At 46.3% G+C, this 14,168-nt stretch overlaps 1 protein-coding gene across 1 annotated transcript in view; it reads left to right on the top strand.

Annotated features, from left to right (window-relative positions):
* The window catches only part of ankfn1b (ankyrin repeat and fibronectin type III domain containing 1b), a 242,534-nt gene extending 229,023 nt beyond the window's left edge, over positions 1-13,511 (top strand). Inside the window, exons 15-18 of the mRNA XM_086000915.1 lie at positions 6,944-7,110; positions 8,280-8,490; positions 9,349-10,013; positions 11,179-13,511. Of these exons, the coding sequence (XP_085857041.1) occupies positions 6,944-7,110; positions 8,280-8,490; positions 9,349-10,013; positions 11,179-11,466 (1,331 nt within the window). The 3' untranslated portion in view covers positions 11,467-13,511. The remainder of the gene's footprint in view (positions 1-6,943; positions 7,111-8,279; positions 8,491-9,348; positions 10,014-11,178) is intronic.
* The last annotated feature ends 657 nt before the right edge of the window (positions 13,512-14,168 follow it).

The raw sequence follows: 14,168 nt of genomic DNA, 5'->3' as shown, positions 1-14,168 counted from the left end.
TCGGTTTATGACTGTTAGGGCTGATCCTGTGTCCAATTCCATCTTTACCTGGACTCCTGCTATCTTGAGAGTGACCCAAATGGTTCGGTGATCCTCCATTGTGATCACATTATGTAGTTTCAGACAACTCAGTTCCCTGCTTTTGGAGTCGTTATCACTCTTTTGTTCATCTGAACTATTCTCCGTCATCTTATGTACCTTCTTGTACTTTTCTTTGGTAGGTTTCTTATTGCTGGTTTTCTTTCCCGACCTGCAGACTCATGCTATATGTCCTACTTTTCCACACTGTCTGCACACTTTGTCTTTGAACCAGCAATCATTCTGGTCATGTGTTGTTCTGCCGCAGCGATAGCACTTCTCTTTTCTATATGACATTTTGTTTGTGCCATATTCTTGCGGTCTCTGTTGTATCTCTGCAGTGCCCCGTGCTGCAGCATCATATGATACCGCAATGCTGAAAGCCTTTTCCAGTGTAAGGTCCTTTTCAGATAAAAGCCGTTTCTGGGTTCCTTCACTTTGAAGCCCACACACAAACTTGTCCCTTTAGGTATCTGCCAGTCCTGCTCCAAACTGGCAGTGTTTCGATAGTTTGCGCAGTTCTGTTAAATAATCAGCATTGCTTTCATCCTTATGCTGGTTCCGTTTGTGAAACTTGAATCTTTCTGCTATCAGCAGCGGTGTGGGGTTTAAATGTTCCTGTAGTATCGTTACTATGTCTTCAAAACTCTTTTCCATTGGCTTCGTTGGGGTTACTAGATTTCGTAATAAACCATACGTCTTTGCACCCATTAAATTTAACAATACCGACGCTTTCTTGTCATCTGACACCTCATTTGCCTTGCAGTATACCTCTATTCGTTCGACATATATAGTCCAATCTTCGACTTCATTGTCAAATGCGGTGATACTGCCACTCTTCGGCATTTTGGGTGTGGTTTAAAATGGCGTCTCCCAATGGCTTAAAATGGCGCCTCCCGCGCTTTCCTTCCTCCCCCGCTGCTGCCAACGCCGCTCCCGGTGATTCTCGTGGCAATGGCGGCGCCCTGTAGGTTTCGCGCGCTTCTCCTGCGCTGCTGCCAACGCCGCTCTCGGCGGTCCTCGTGGCAATGGCGGCGGCTTGCGGGTTTCTGTGCGTCTCTCTCTCCCTCTCTTCAACGCTGCTCGGCCCCTGAACACCGGCTGCGCCCTGTGCGCTCTGCCCTCTCTCTCTCTCCCCCGTCGACGCTGCTTGGCCCTTTGCTGTGCCGCTCGGTCGGGCTCTAGCCCGCTGTTGTCCGGGAAGGGTCTGCGCACTACCTGTTGCCAGCCCGTTTCGCTGGACCACCTCGACTGGAAAGCCAAGCCTGGCTCTCGACAGCCTCCCCCGCAATTCTCGAGTCTCTGCTGGATGACTGGGCGGTTGCCCGTGGTCGACGCCCGAGTCTCTGGCCTTGACCTCCAATCCACTGATCTCCAGGAACGAATCCCCGGGAGGTGATGCAGAGTTGCAGGTAGGTTCGAACTTGCCTCGTCGCCAATGTTGTGTCTGTGTATAATAAGAGACAGACTGCAGGAGAACGGTACAACAGGTGTTTACTCAACGTGGCTCACACGGGAACTGATCTGTACAGATTACTACTCAATGCTATATACAGGTGTGGTCACTGCCGGTACTGCAGTATACATGAGCTGTAAAAGATAGTTCCCCCCTTAAAGGTATATACATTACAGTGGCCTTACCCACCTATGGTCTTAAGAGAGCACTTCTCCTACCTGCACCTAAGCCACGAGCAGTGTATTAGGAGGCTCCGCTTCACCAAGGAGGTGGTCACAGAACTCTGCCATCCCTTGGAACCAGACCTGCAGCCTCAGACTAGGGTGATAACGGCACTGCCAGTGGCCCTCAAGGTCGCCGTGTCCCTCAATTTTTTTGCCATCGGATCCTTCCAGGCTGGAACAGGCGACATAGCAAACATCTCACAGTTCGCCATCCATCGCTGCATCCGGAAGGTCACAGAGGCTCTGTACGCTAGGAGAAGGGACTTCATTGTCTTCTCTGTGAACAGAGAGAAGCAGGAGGAGCTTGCGTGGCAGCAAGTTGAGCCTGCATGAGAGCAGTCTGAGCTTCCACTGCAACACTCAGATCTTGAGTCGCTTCTGCTTTTGCTGCAATGGAAGCTGAGACATCGCCCATCATACCCTGCATCATGGTTGGGTCCACAAGTGCAATAATGGAATTGCCCATCACTTCCATCCTGGAAATCATGGGCCCTAAGCTCTGCACAAAGCCCTGTGCAAGGTTGGAGCCGGACTCCTCCATGCTCCTTGACAGTAACAACAGGCTCTCCGGCAGGCCTGCCAATGCGCCAAGCATTTCTGTGTTCATGCCCATCACCCTCCTTCTGAAGGCCGCCCCATCAAAGTCCTCATCTGACTCCTCTGCAGCAGAACTCATGTGTGACCTCGCCCTCCAGGGAGTTAGCACCTGCGCTGCCCATTCCTCCTGCCCCCGCTGAGCCCACTCGTGCCCGGTGACTCACTACATGCAGATCCTGCCTCTAAGCTACCCTCTAAAGTCCTCGCAGTGCCATTTTCTGCGCTGGTGCCTACGAGTGTCAGATTGAGTGTCGGTGTCTCTTCTTCTCTATCACTCTCCTCCCCTTGTTCTTTCTGCATAGGCTGGGCTGGTTGGAGTTCTTGGGTATCTGAAAGGAGAAAGGCACAAGGGTAGGGTTGCGGTGAGGGGAGGCGGGGAAAGCAAGATGTGCATGCTTACACCATCAGAGATTGTGGGATGAGGGGGAAGTGGGATGTGAGAAGGAGGATTAGGTATGAGCAACCGTCATCCTCAATGCTTTCAGCCTCGCCGATTGCCACGGCCTCAGTGACGGCCCCTCCAATGATATCCAGCACAGCCGTCTCCTGCTGGGCCAGGTTCTGAGGCCATGCCTGTCCCCACCTATTAGCTGCTGCTGGCGCTGGTTATTCGCCAACTTGGCCATCAAGAGAAAGGGAAGTGTGTCAGTGAATGTGATGCGATGTGTTTGGGTGATGTGCCTGTCATGGTTGAATAGCTGGCAGTGTTTGCAAGGTGTGAGATGTAGGTGTGAGCCTTGCAACAGTGATAAGTGTGAACATAAGAATATAAGAAATAGGAGCAGGAGTAGGCCATCGGCCCTTCGAGCCTGCTCCGCCATTCAGTGAGATCATGGCTGATCTTCTGCCTCAACTTCATTCACCGGCCCAATCTGCCTTTACTAGTCAGAAATCTATCAACTTCTGTTTTGAATATACCCAATGCCTGAGCCTTCACAGCCCTCTGGGGTAGAGAATTCAAAAAATTCACCACCCTCTGTGTGAGGAAATTTCTCCTCATCTCAGTCCTGAATGGCCTACCCTTTATCCTGAGGCTGTGGCCTCTGGTTCTAGACTCCCCAGCCAAGGGAAACATTCTCCCAGCATCCACCCTATCAAGCCCTGTAGTAATTTTGTGTGCTTCAATGAGACCCCCTCTCATTCTTCTGAATTCAAGAGAATAGAGGACTAGTTTACTCAATCTCTTCTCATACGACAGTCCCGCCATCCCAAGAATCAATCTCGTAAACCTTCGTTGCACTCCCTCTATGGCAAATATATCCTTCCTTAGGTAAGGAGACCAAAATTGTACACAGTACTCCAGGTGTGGTCTCACCAAGGCCCTACATAATTGGAGCAAGATTTCTTTACTCCTGTACTCAAATTCTCTTGTAATGAAGGCCAGCATACCATTTGCCTTCCTAATGGCTTGCTGCACCTGCACATTCACTTTCAGTGACTCATGTACAAGGACACCCACGTCCCTTTGAGCATCTGCATTCCCCAATCTTTTACCATTTAGGAAATATTCTGCCTTTCTGTTATTTCTACTAAAGTGGATAACTTCACATTTATCCACATTATATTCCATCTGCCATGTTCTTGATGTTCTTGCCCACTCACTGAGCCTGTCGAGATCCCCTTGAAGCCTCTTCACTTCCTCTTCACAACTGACACTGCCACCTAGCTTTGTATCATCAGCAAATTTGGAAATGTTACATTTAGTCCCCTCATCCAAATCATTGATATAGATTGTGAATAGCTGGGACCCAAGCACCGATCCTTGTGGTACCCCACTAGTCACAGCCTGCCATCCTGAAAAAGACCCGTTTATCCCTACTCTTTGTTTTCTGTCTGTTAACCAATTCTCAATCCATGCTGGTATATTATCCCCATTTCCATGTGCCCTAATTTTGTTCACCAACCTCTTATGTGGGACCTTATCGAAGGCCTTCTGAAAATCCAAATACACCAGATCTACTGGTTCCCCTTTGTCTACTCCACTAGTTACATCCTCAAAGAACTCCAATAGGTTTGTCAAACAGGATTTCCCTTTCATAAATCTATGTTGACTCTGCTCAATCTTACTATTAGTTTCTAAGTGCCCAGTTATTGCATCCTTTATAATAGATTCCAGCATTTTCCCAACTACTGATGTGAGGCTAACAGGTCTGTAGTTCCCCATTTTCTCTCTCCCTCCTTTCTTAAATAGCAGGGTTACATTTGCTATCCTCCAATCTGCAGGAACCATTCCAGAATCCATAGAATTTTGGAAGATGACAACCAATGCGACCACTATCCCAATGGCCACCTCTTTCAAAACCCTAGGATGTAGGTCATCCGGTCCTTGGGATTTATCGACTTTTAGTCCCATTAATTTTGCTAGTACTGTTTCTTTACTAATAATAATTTCTTTAAGTTCCTCATTCTGGCCACACCCTTGGTTTTCTCGTATTTCTGGAAGGTTTTTCGTGTCTTCCTCCATGAAGACAGAAACAAAGTATTTACTTAATTTCTCTGCCATTTCCTCATTCCCCATTATAAATTCTCCCGTCTCTGACTGTAAAGGACCTACATTTACCTTCGCCAGTATTTTCCATTTCACATACCTATATAAGCTTTTACAACCCGTTTTTATATTTTTCGCTAGTCTGTGCTCATATTCCATTTTCCCTTTCTTTCTCAATTTCTTGGTCCCCCTTTGCTGATTTCTAAAAAGATCCCAATCCTCAGGCTGACTGCTTTTTCTGGCAACTTTATAAGCTTCCTCCTTTGACTTAATACTAGCTTTAATTTCTTTTGTTAGCCATGGTTGTATCACTCTTCCTTTTGGGTTTTTATGCCCTAGAGGAATATATGTTTTTTGCAAATTATGCATTATTTCCTTGAATGTTAGCCATTGTATGTCCACCTTCATACCTTTTAGGGTAGTCTCCCAATCTACCATGGCCAACTTGTCCCTCATACCCTTGTAGTTTCCTCTGTTTAGATTGAAGACCTTAGTTTCAGATTGGACTACATCACTCTCAGACTTAATGTAAAATGCAATCATATTATGGTTACTTATCCCTAAAGGCCCCTTTACCACAAGATTATTGATTAGCCCTTTCTCACTACACAGTACCAGATCCAGAATAGCCTGTTCCCTGGTTGGTTCCTCCACATACTGATCCAGGAAATCATCTCGCATACATTCCAAGAATTCGTCCTCCACACCATTAGTGATAATTTGATTTGCCCAGTCAATATGTAGATTAAAGTCCCCCTTGGTTACCGTATTGCCCTTGTTACATGCACTTCTAAATTCTTGATTGATACTGTTACCACTACTGTTTGGTGGCCTATACACAACTCCCACCAATATTTTCCACCCTTTGCTGTTTCTTAGCTCCACCCAAACTGATTCCAGTTCTACATCACGATCTGCCGAGCCAAGGTCTTTTATCTCATCGAATGGCGGAGCAGGCACGAAGGGCCGAATGGCCTACTCCTGCTCCTATCTTCTATGTATCTATGTATCTATGTATCTCTACCGTACTGATCTCATCCCTTATTAACAGCGCTACTCCACCTCCTTTTCCTTTTTGTCTATCCTTCCTAAATGTTGAGTACCCTGGAACATTCAGTTCCCAGCTTTGGTTTCCCTGCAACCATGTCTCTGTAACGGCAATTACATCATACCCATTTACTTCTATTTGTGCCATTAATTCATCCACCTTGTTGCGAATGCTACATGCATTTAGATAAAATGCCTTCAACTTTGCCTGTTTAATATTTTTCTGCACTTTGACCCTCTTTATTGTTGGCCTTTGTTTCTGAGTGAGGGTGAGGTGAAGCTATGAAAGTGTGGTATGAGTTGTGATTGATAGAGATTGTTGGTAGGTGAGTGATGGGGGTGTGGTGCATTGAGCAGTGTGTGAGGCTAGTGGTGCAGTTGGTGGGAGATGGCTTTTGAAGATGCATTCACTGACCTTTCACCACTCATGTCAGGTCATTAAACTTCTTTCGGCACTGGATCCAGGTCCTGGAGGAAAGTCTGGTGGCAGTGACCGCTTCAGCAATCTGCTCCCACTGCCATTGTCTGGAGAGCCTCTTGGCCCCCTGTGGGCAGAGGACCTATCTCCCCCTTTTGACCCCCTGCACTCAGGCCCCCAGTGTTGCGTCCAAGGACTGAGGTGCCCTTTCTCTGCCCTGTTGCGCCATTGCTACCTTCCCCTTTCCTTAGCTACACTAACAATGAGGTGCTTCTTTCAGAAAGCGCCTCCGCTTTAAGAAGTGCAGACAGCATTTCACCCTGCAGGCTAGCTTTAAATAGAGATCACACTTCCCACGAAATTGGACCCCCTGCTGAGCGCTGAGCCAACCAGCAGTGCATTCATTGCTGGGCTCAGCGCTTCAATCATGTTCATTAGGAGGCAGCACATAGTTTGCACGCTGCCTGCATTACTTGCAACGGGTGTGGGCTGATCACACATTGTGATCCCCACGCCCATTTTCGGGCCTTATGGAATTTAGCCCCCTATGGGTGTTAATAAAGCTGTGTGTAGGGGCCTAAACAAGTCAAGGTTTCAGCCCATGATCAATCTGTTGTCTCTTGTCTCTCTTTCAGTTCACTTCTTCACCTATGACAAGGCATTCATCAGCCAGTATTGCCAAGTGTCAGCGCTGCTGGAATTGGATTTGCTCCTCTCCCAGCAGGCACTGAGGGAGGCATTTTCTGACTCTGAGGTAGTGGCAGCTAAACAGAGGCATCAGCAAGTCCAGGACTTTGTTCAGGTGAGCAAAATTCTACTGTCCAATCATTGTTGCTCCAATACAACCAAAGATCAGTCCTTGCATCATTCATCAATAAGTACCTTGGATATTTAACTGAGGACAAACAAAGACCTAGGCTGGGTGCTCCATCAACAGGTGGCTGTTGCTCTCTTGTTAAGGGTGAGCTGGTGAGTAATGGCAACAATACTGAACAACCTCCCAACGGCAATGCCATCCAACGTGCCAGTGCAACATTCTACCAATAGATTAAACAATCCACAGTTTATTCAGAATCTACTAAATGGAACAGATTACTGCTCTCACCTTGGATCGTGCTGAGTGGCTCTTTGTTTACAAGCCATAACATTCTGGGATGATGGTAGCCCTTTAAATCTGTCCTCATCTTAGAACAATAATAAACAAAGTTTTTTTTTAAGAGCAGTGAATTCCAGAGGAAAAAAACACTCCAGGATTCCTGGTGTCTTTTTGAAGCAAAATGTAAAAAATGTAAAGCACAATTTACTGTCGTTCCCAGTGTCTGCGAGGAATGGATCAGAGAGATGATCCACAATATCTCCAGAGTTTGAACCCGTCCCTTAAAATAGCGGGTAAATTGTAGGAGTTAGTGATGCGGGTCACAGTATTGTGTGACGGGAGCATACATTGAGAATTTGGGCAGCAAACCCAGACCAGACCGATGGGATGAAAGCTGCTTCTGTCTTCTGGCTGGGAGAGTCTGACATAACATGAGTTTGGACTGTCTCACTGGCCATGGCCCAGTACACAAACTGTCCATCATTGTGCATCAATTGGCAATCTGCCTCACAAAGCCCACGGAATTTCTATTCAGGAAATAAAAAAGTGACGTAGTGGTGGGCACACTTCTTAACTTGCAGATCAGGTACATTGATAGCATGATGCAGAGGGACTGTTACTCTGCATCTAACCCGCACTGTACCTGATCAGGGATTATTTAATGCAGGCACCGAGAGTCTAAATTGAAAAGTATTCCATTCCCCAGCACTAACATCCCTCACTTTAGTAAGCACAAAGTTAAAAGTGAATTAAAACCAATTGTATGCTGATTCCTGGAAGTTTATTGAGTGGTGATATTCAGTATAGCTTTCTGGTAATTGTCCATTTGAGCTATACCATGCTATCTGGTTATTAATGCCTGACATTTTTTTCAGCAAATGGAGGAGATCTGGCGGGAGATGCGCTGGATAATGGATGTTCTACAATATGCAAGGTACAAGCAGCCTCCTGGGGGCATTCCATTGACCTGGCTGATGGACTTTACCAGAGATATAAAGAAGGACAACCTGCAATCTATTTCATCCAACCTAGATTACTTGCCCTCCCCAACCCCCTCTCCAGAGACCAGTCGCAAACATCCCTCTGGTAAGTCCGGTAAGATACGGCACTGGGCACAGACAAACCCTGGTCATTCCTTAAAACTTTGAATTTGAATTCTTTCCCGAACTTTCAGAGGCTATTGTGGTCAATTGCTTTGTTCCGTTGTTTAAATAAAATCTCATTCACCCCAATCAGCCCATCCTATTCATAGCTCCACGTTAGTGAGCTGATGGAATTTCTTTACACCAAATTCTCTCCTGAAGCCGTTAACTGTTACAGGATCTGCCTCTGCCGGCGGCCCAGCAATACCTCACACGAGTGGCCATTTTTCATGTGAAAGCCTAGACAGTGCATAGCAACAGGTTATTCTCCATGTAGGACAGCACCAGAGCCTGTTCCTTTCCTCATTCAACATCCACACATGTACTTTCCACAGGAGGCACTGAATGGTGATCAGGAAAAGGATTTTGGCTGATTTTCTGCTCCCAAGTTGAGGCCAGTTGTGGTTGCCCAAGTGGTACCTTGGCCATGATCGAACTGTATTTGCAGCTGTTTGTGCCATTTCTACAGGAGTTCCATCGATCTCCTGGCCTTCCCCTGCCCCCCATGGGCTATCCATGTGAGCTGCGCTCTCTTCCATTCCAGGATTTTGACCACTTTCTCTGTCATGACGATTATGACAAGACTTAAACGACAGCCACAAAATCAAACCTATACAAAAATGCCTTATTTTTATCACAGCTGCTTAATGGACCAAATGGGCTTTTTCTGTCCCTAAATATTCTTCTTACGTAATTAGTATAATGTAGTCGATAGCTCTTCCACCCATGTCTGCAGCTATTCCAGGCACTCATTGCCACGGGACCCGCAGCAACATTGAATGTATTTGTTTCCCCCCTTCAGATTCACATGCGATATCAGATGAGGAAGGTCCTTCAGAGGTATTTTTGGCCACGGATAGTGATTATGACTCTAGCAGAGCTCAGAGCCCGAAAGAGGTGGATCTCATCTACTCATCAGCTCCCGACTGCAGCAGAAGACCCAGCCACAACTTGCGTGATAGTGCTCCTGATGTTCTCCGGGCACATGAACTCAAATCCCAACTACTGAGCAGCAGTCACGAGGACACCAGGCATACAGCACTCTATGACAGTGACTTTGTGCTCCCGAGCAGACAGCTCGAGCTTTTGCACATCACAGAAAAAAGACAGGCCTATTGTGTAAGAACAAGTAGCCTTGACATCCCAACTCAATCCTTCCATATTCAGAGAAAATGTTGGTCTCGACCTGAATCCGTGGATGAATGTCCAGCAGAACAAAAGTCCAATGGATCAAGTGTGAGTAGGCATAGGCCCTGTGTGCCCTTCAAACCAGACACTCTTCTTCATTCTGAGGATACTTCAAGATTAATAAGTCATTCCGAATCCCAGGATTCCACAGAATGGATTAACCCTCATCAAGAATCTCTGGAGAAAGTACAACCCAATGGAGGGAAAAAGCTGAACTCTCTGAGTTTAAGAGTTTACCCCCAGTACCAGACAGGATTGTCCAAGGAGATAAGTGTCAAGGTATGTCTGTCCATTCAATATTTGTTACAAAATCAGGGTGATTCTACATATTCCTTTGGGCTGCCCAATTCCTGTATGTAGGCCTAGCATTTCCAACGATCAGAAAGGTAGAGGGAGCTTTCCTCTGCATCTCACCTGTGTGGTACATGCTCATCAAACACTCCCAGGGCAGGTACAGCACGGGTTAGATACAGAGTAAAGCTCCCTCTATACCATCCCATCAAACGCTCCCAGGGCAGGTACAGCACGGGTTAGATACAGAGTAAAGCTCCCTCTACTCTGTCCCATCAAACACTCCCAGGGCAGGTACAGCATGGGTTAGATACAGGGTAAAGCTCCCTCTACACTGTCCCATCAAACACTCCCAGGGCAGGTACAGCACGGGTTAGATACAGAGTAAAGCTCCCTCTACACTGTCCCATCAAACACTCCCAGGGCAGGTACAGCACGGGTTAGATACAGAGTAAAGCTCCCTCTATACTGTCCCATCAAAAACTCTCAGGGCAGGTACAGCAAGCATTAGATACAGAATGAAGCTCCCTCTACACTGTCCCATCAAACACTCCCAGGGCAGGTACAGCACAGGTCAGATACAGACTAAAGCTCCCTCTACACTGTCCCATCAAACACTCCCAGGGCAGGTACAGCACGGGTTAGATACAGAGTAAAGCTCCCTCTACACCGTCCCCCCTGCTGCATTCAGTGGCATTTTCCATTTCCCACACCAGCTGCCCTCTTGGCCACTCTGAACAAGTTTTCCAATCAGTGCTGGATAAGGGCCGGTTTTGTGCTGAGGGCCCATACTGATTAGGATTGAGTTTACTCAACCTAAGTTCATGTCGGACTCCTAAAGCCAGCTGAGAAGACTTTAATTTCATGGATTTGAACCCAGGTGACAGAGGTTTCACTCTGTGTGTTGATGCAGTATTCCCACTCTGTCACTGCTACTCTGATAGTGTCATTGCTACTAACTGTTTAAAAAGAACCAAATATCCGGCTGTGTGGGGGACAGTGATTTAGCCACAGCCTCTTCTCTTTTGGAAATTGAACTCCATTGAGGTTACTTAAAGCTTATTATTGATTAGAGACTTTATTCGATGCATTTTTTGCAGCACCTCACTTCCACCCTTCTTGTTCCTAACCAGCCTTATTTCTCCGGTTCTAGCTTCATGTCACAGACAGCACATCAGCACGAGAGATTGTTAAGCTGGTGATAAGGGAAACAAATGAGACAGCGATGAAAATGAGTGGCGACACGGATGCCCTGTTTTACAGAGATGATCAGCTCGATCACTTTGGCCTGGTGTTATCCATGGACAACACGGAGAAATGGCTACAGGATGACTTTCTGCCCCTTTCCCTGCAGAATCCATGGACCAAGGGAAGATTATGTGTTCGTATTAAAGAGTACTCCCCGCTATTAGTGCAGTATGGTAAAGCAACAACTGTATGAGATGTGGATTAGCTACATCAGTGACTGGTGTCCACACTCCTTCTCCTGTGTGGCATTATTGTGCAACCAAACCCCCCACCTGGCACGTGAGACAGAAATATTCAGCCGTGCTAAGGGCCAGAGGGCAACCTACTTCCTGATCTTACCAAAGACTGAGACTTTGTGTTAAAATGAAAGGGTGGAGGGAGAGGAGCAAAGATTTTGTTTCTTCAGGATCTAGGTTTTGTGGATTGGGGAGAGTTTTGGGGATTGTTTAGGAATCTCCATGGTGAAGATGAAAGCAGGAGGGAAGAGATTCATTGTCCTGCAACGTTGATGGTCTGTGTACTTTCAAACTTTAGGAATACTTGCACATTATTCAATCACCTGAACTATTTTGAAACAGGAATTCAAATAGGGTATTAGGAGGGTACCCATTGGAGTCACTGAGCTCCCTCTGAGGAACGCCCAAACTTTGAAGCTGCTATGTTCCACATGGACCTTTTGACAGTGAGGCAAAGCAGCTTTCCTCTGTTTGTTTACAAACCTGTGGTTGTTGATTGCGTCTAAAACCGAATAGCATGATGTTATGTTCAAAAGGACCATTGAGTATCCAACGTGACGTTATTTTGTGCTATTTATGGTCTATATGAAGACAACAAAGTTCTTTGGTATGTGTAACACAAATTAATCTTTTTTTGTATGTGATAGGAAATGGTGCCGGCCTGTTACAAATCAGTAGCAGCTTGTTTGGCATTTACACCAGCTCACACTTAATGGTGTCAGATTCTTTCAGCAAATTATAGCATCTCCATCTCTAGCTTCCTCCTTCCTTCTTTAACAGACCGAGGTGTGCTCTGCAGGGATATCAGCTACTCTTATTTTTTCAGGGGAAACAAAATTTTACAGTTTAAATTAGTGAGCACACTGTGCTTTAACCTGAAAGAATAAGGAAGAGCTGAGAAACCTATCCTCCTTAAAACCTACATCTTGGCAAGCTTTTGATCACCTCGCCTAATCATTTACTCGGTGTCAATTTTTATCTGATTACGCTTCGGTGAAGCGCCTTGGGACGTTTATCCATGTTAAAGGTGCTATATAAATGCAAGTTGTTGTTGAAGCATTGACAGTAAATCTAGGGTGGGAATTCTGAGTGATACAGGCATGGGGGAAACCGTTGGTCTGTAAAGTGCGGAGGGTGCAGGTCCTGGGTCATGGCTTCTGCTCTCCAAATCATAATGATGGATGGCAGTAATTTCTGCCGGGTCTCTCCCGCTCATTCGCTGGTGTTACCACAGGAAATTCTACCCCGTGTCGCCTACTACTACTGCTCCAAAATACATTTCCAATATGGCTCAGGCAAACTACTGAGGCTATTTGGTACAGGCAAGTGTGCGAGCATGTTCCCCCAGCCCTTTATACATGGTTGCACCTCTGTGTAATGCAATGAATTACTTTGACCATCAGTGTTCAGTTTAATTCAGGAGTATTTTGTTGAAAACCATTGATAATGAGTGGTTGATTTGATCCTGTTCCCCCTAAAATGCTGTAAATATGTTGGTATGCTAAAGCATGTTGGTAATATAGCATTACAGAATGAAATGTCTTTAGGTACATTTGCCCGATCATTGTCTCATTTTGTGACTCATACTCATTGAATTTTTGCATAAAACATCCAGCAGGTTATATAGAGAGTGACGCAAGAATCCATTGCAAATTAACGCAGCCGCCCCTCCTCTCAGGGTAGGAGTCTATAAATTGATGAACAGCAACAGTCTGAACATAGAGATGAGGATCCCTCCTTTAGTGGGACACCTCCTTGCATTCTCCTCCACCAGTTTTCCTGAGCTCTGTAGAAGTGATTTTCAAATTCCTTTGAGTGGGGTTCTCTAGCAGAGCACAAACAGTAAGTGGAGAGTTCCCCCCCCTCCCCCTCCCATCCCCATGAATCACTCTACGGTCAGAAAAGCTGTGATAAACTTAGAGATGCTCCATGAATTCAGTCATTCTTTCCAGTAGACGCGTGATTTTAGCAGCTCTGTAACTGACCTCAGCGTCCCTGGGCTGGGGCGGAGTAGGGGGAAAATCAGCCAGGTTCCCACTGCTGACCCACCCAGTGACCGCTGCTGGATTGTTTGTTTTTGCCTCTGATACTTCCCACACTCAAATAGCTTGCCAAGCCTCACTGTCTAGGCTCACACATGACCGTCAGTGACATCAGCAATGAAACAGACTCAAGAGCTTGTCCGTTTCCTTGGCTGATGGTGTGTTTACAAGCAATGAGGGGATCTCATTGAAACTTATAAAATTCTGACAGGACTGGACAGACTAGATGCAGGAAGGATGTTCCCGATGGTCGGGGAGTCCAGAACCAGGGGTCACAGTCTAAGGATGAGGGGTAAGCCATTTAGGACAGAAATGAGGAGGAATTTCTTCACCCAGAGTGGTGAACCTGTGGAATTCTCTACCACAGAAGGCAGTAGAGGCCAATTCATTAAATATATTCAAGAAGGAGTTGGATATATTTCTTAAGGCTAAAGGGATCAAGGGGCATGGGGAGAAAGCAGGGACAGGGTACTGAATTTGGATGATCAGCCATGATCGCATTGAATGGCAGAGCAGGCTCGAGGGGCCGAATGGCCTACTCCTGCTCCTGTCTTCTATGTTTCAGTCAGCAACATTCCTGTACCTCACCTACATGGCCATTGTCCAACCTTTATTAA

Source organism: Somniosus microcephalus, chromosome 11 (assembly GCF_052327205.1).
Source record: "Somniosus microcephalus isolate GS21.2 chromosome 11, FLI_Smic_1.0, whole genome shotgun sequence".
NCBI lineage: Eukaryota > Metazoa > Chordata > Chondrichthyes > Squaliformes > Somniosidae > Somniosus > Somniosus microcephalus.
The sequence above is the reverse complement of the archived record's forward strand: the minus strand, read 5'-3'. Positions and strand labels throughout refer to the sequence as shown.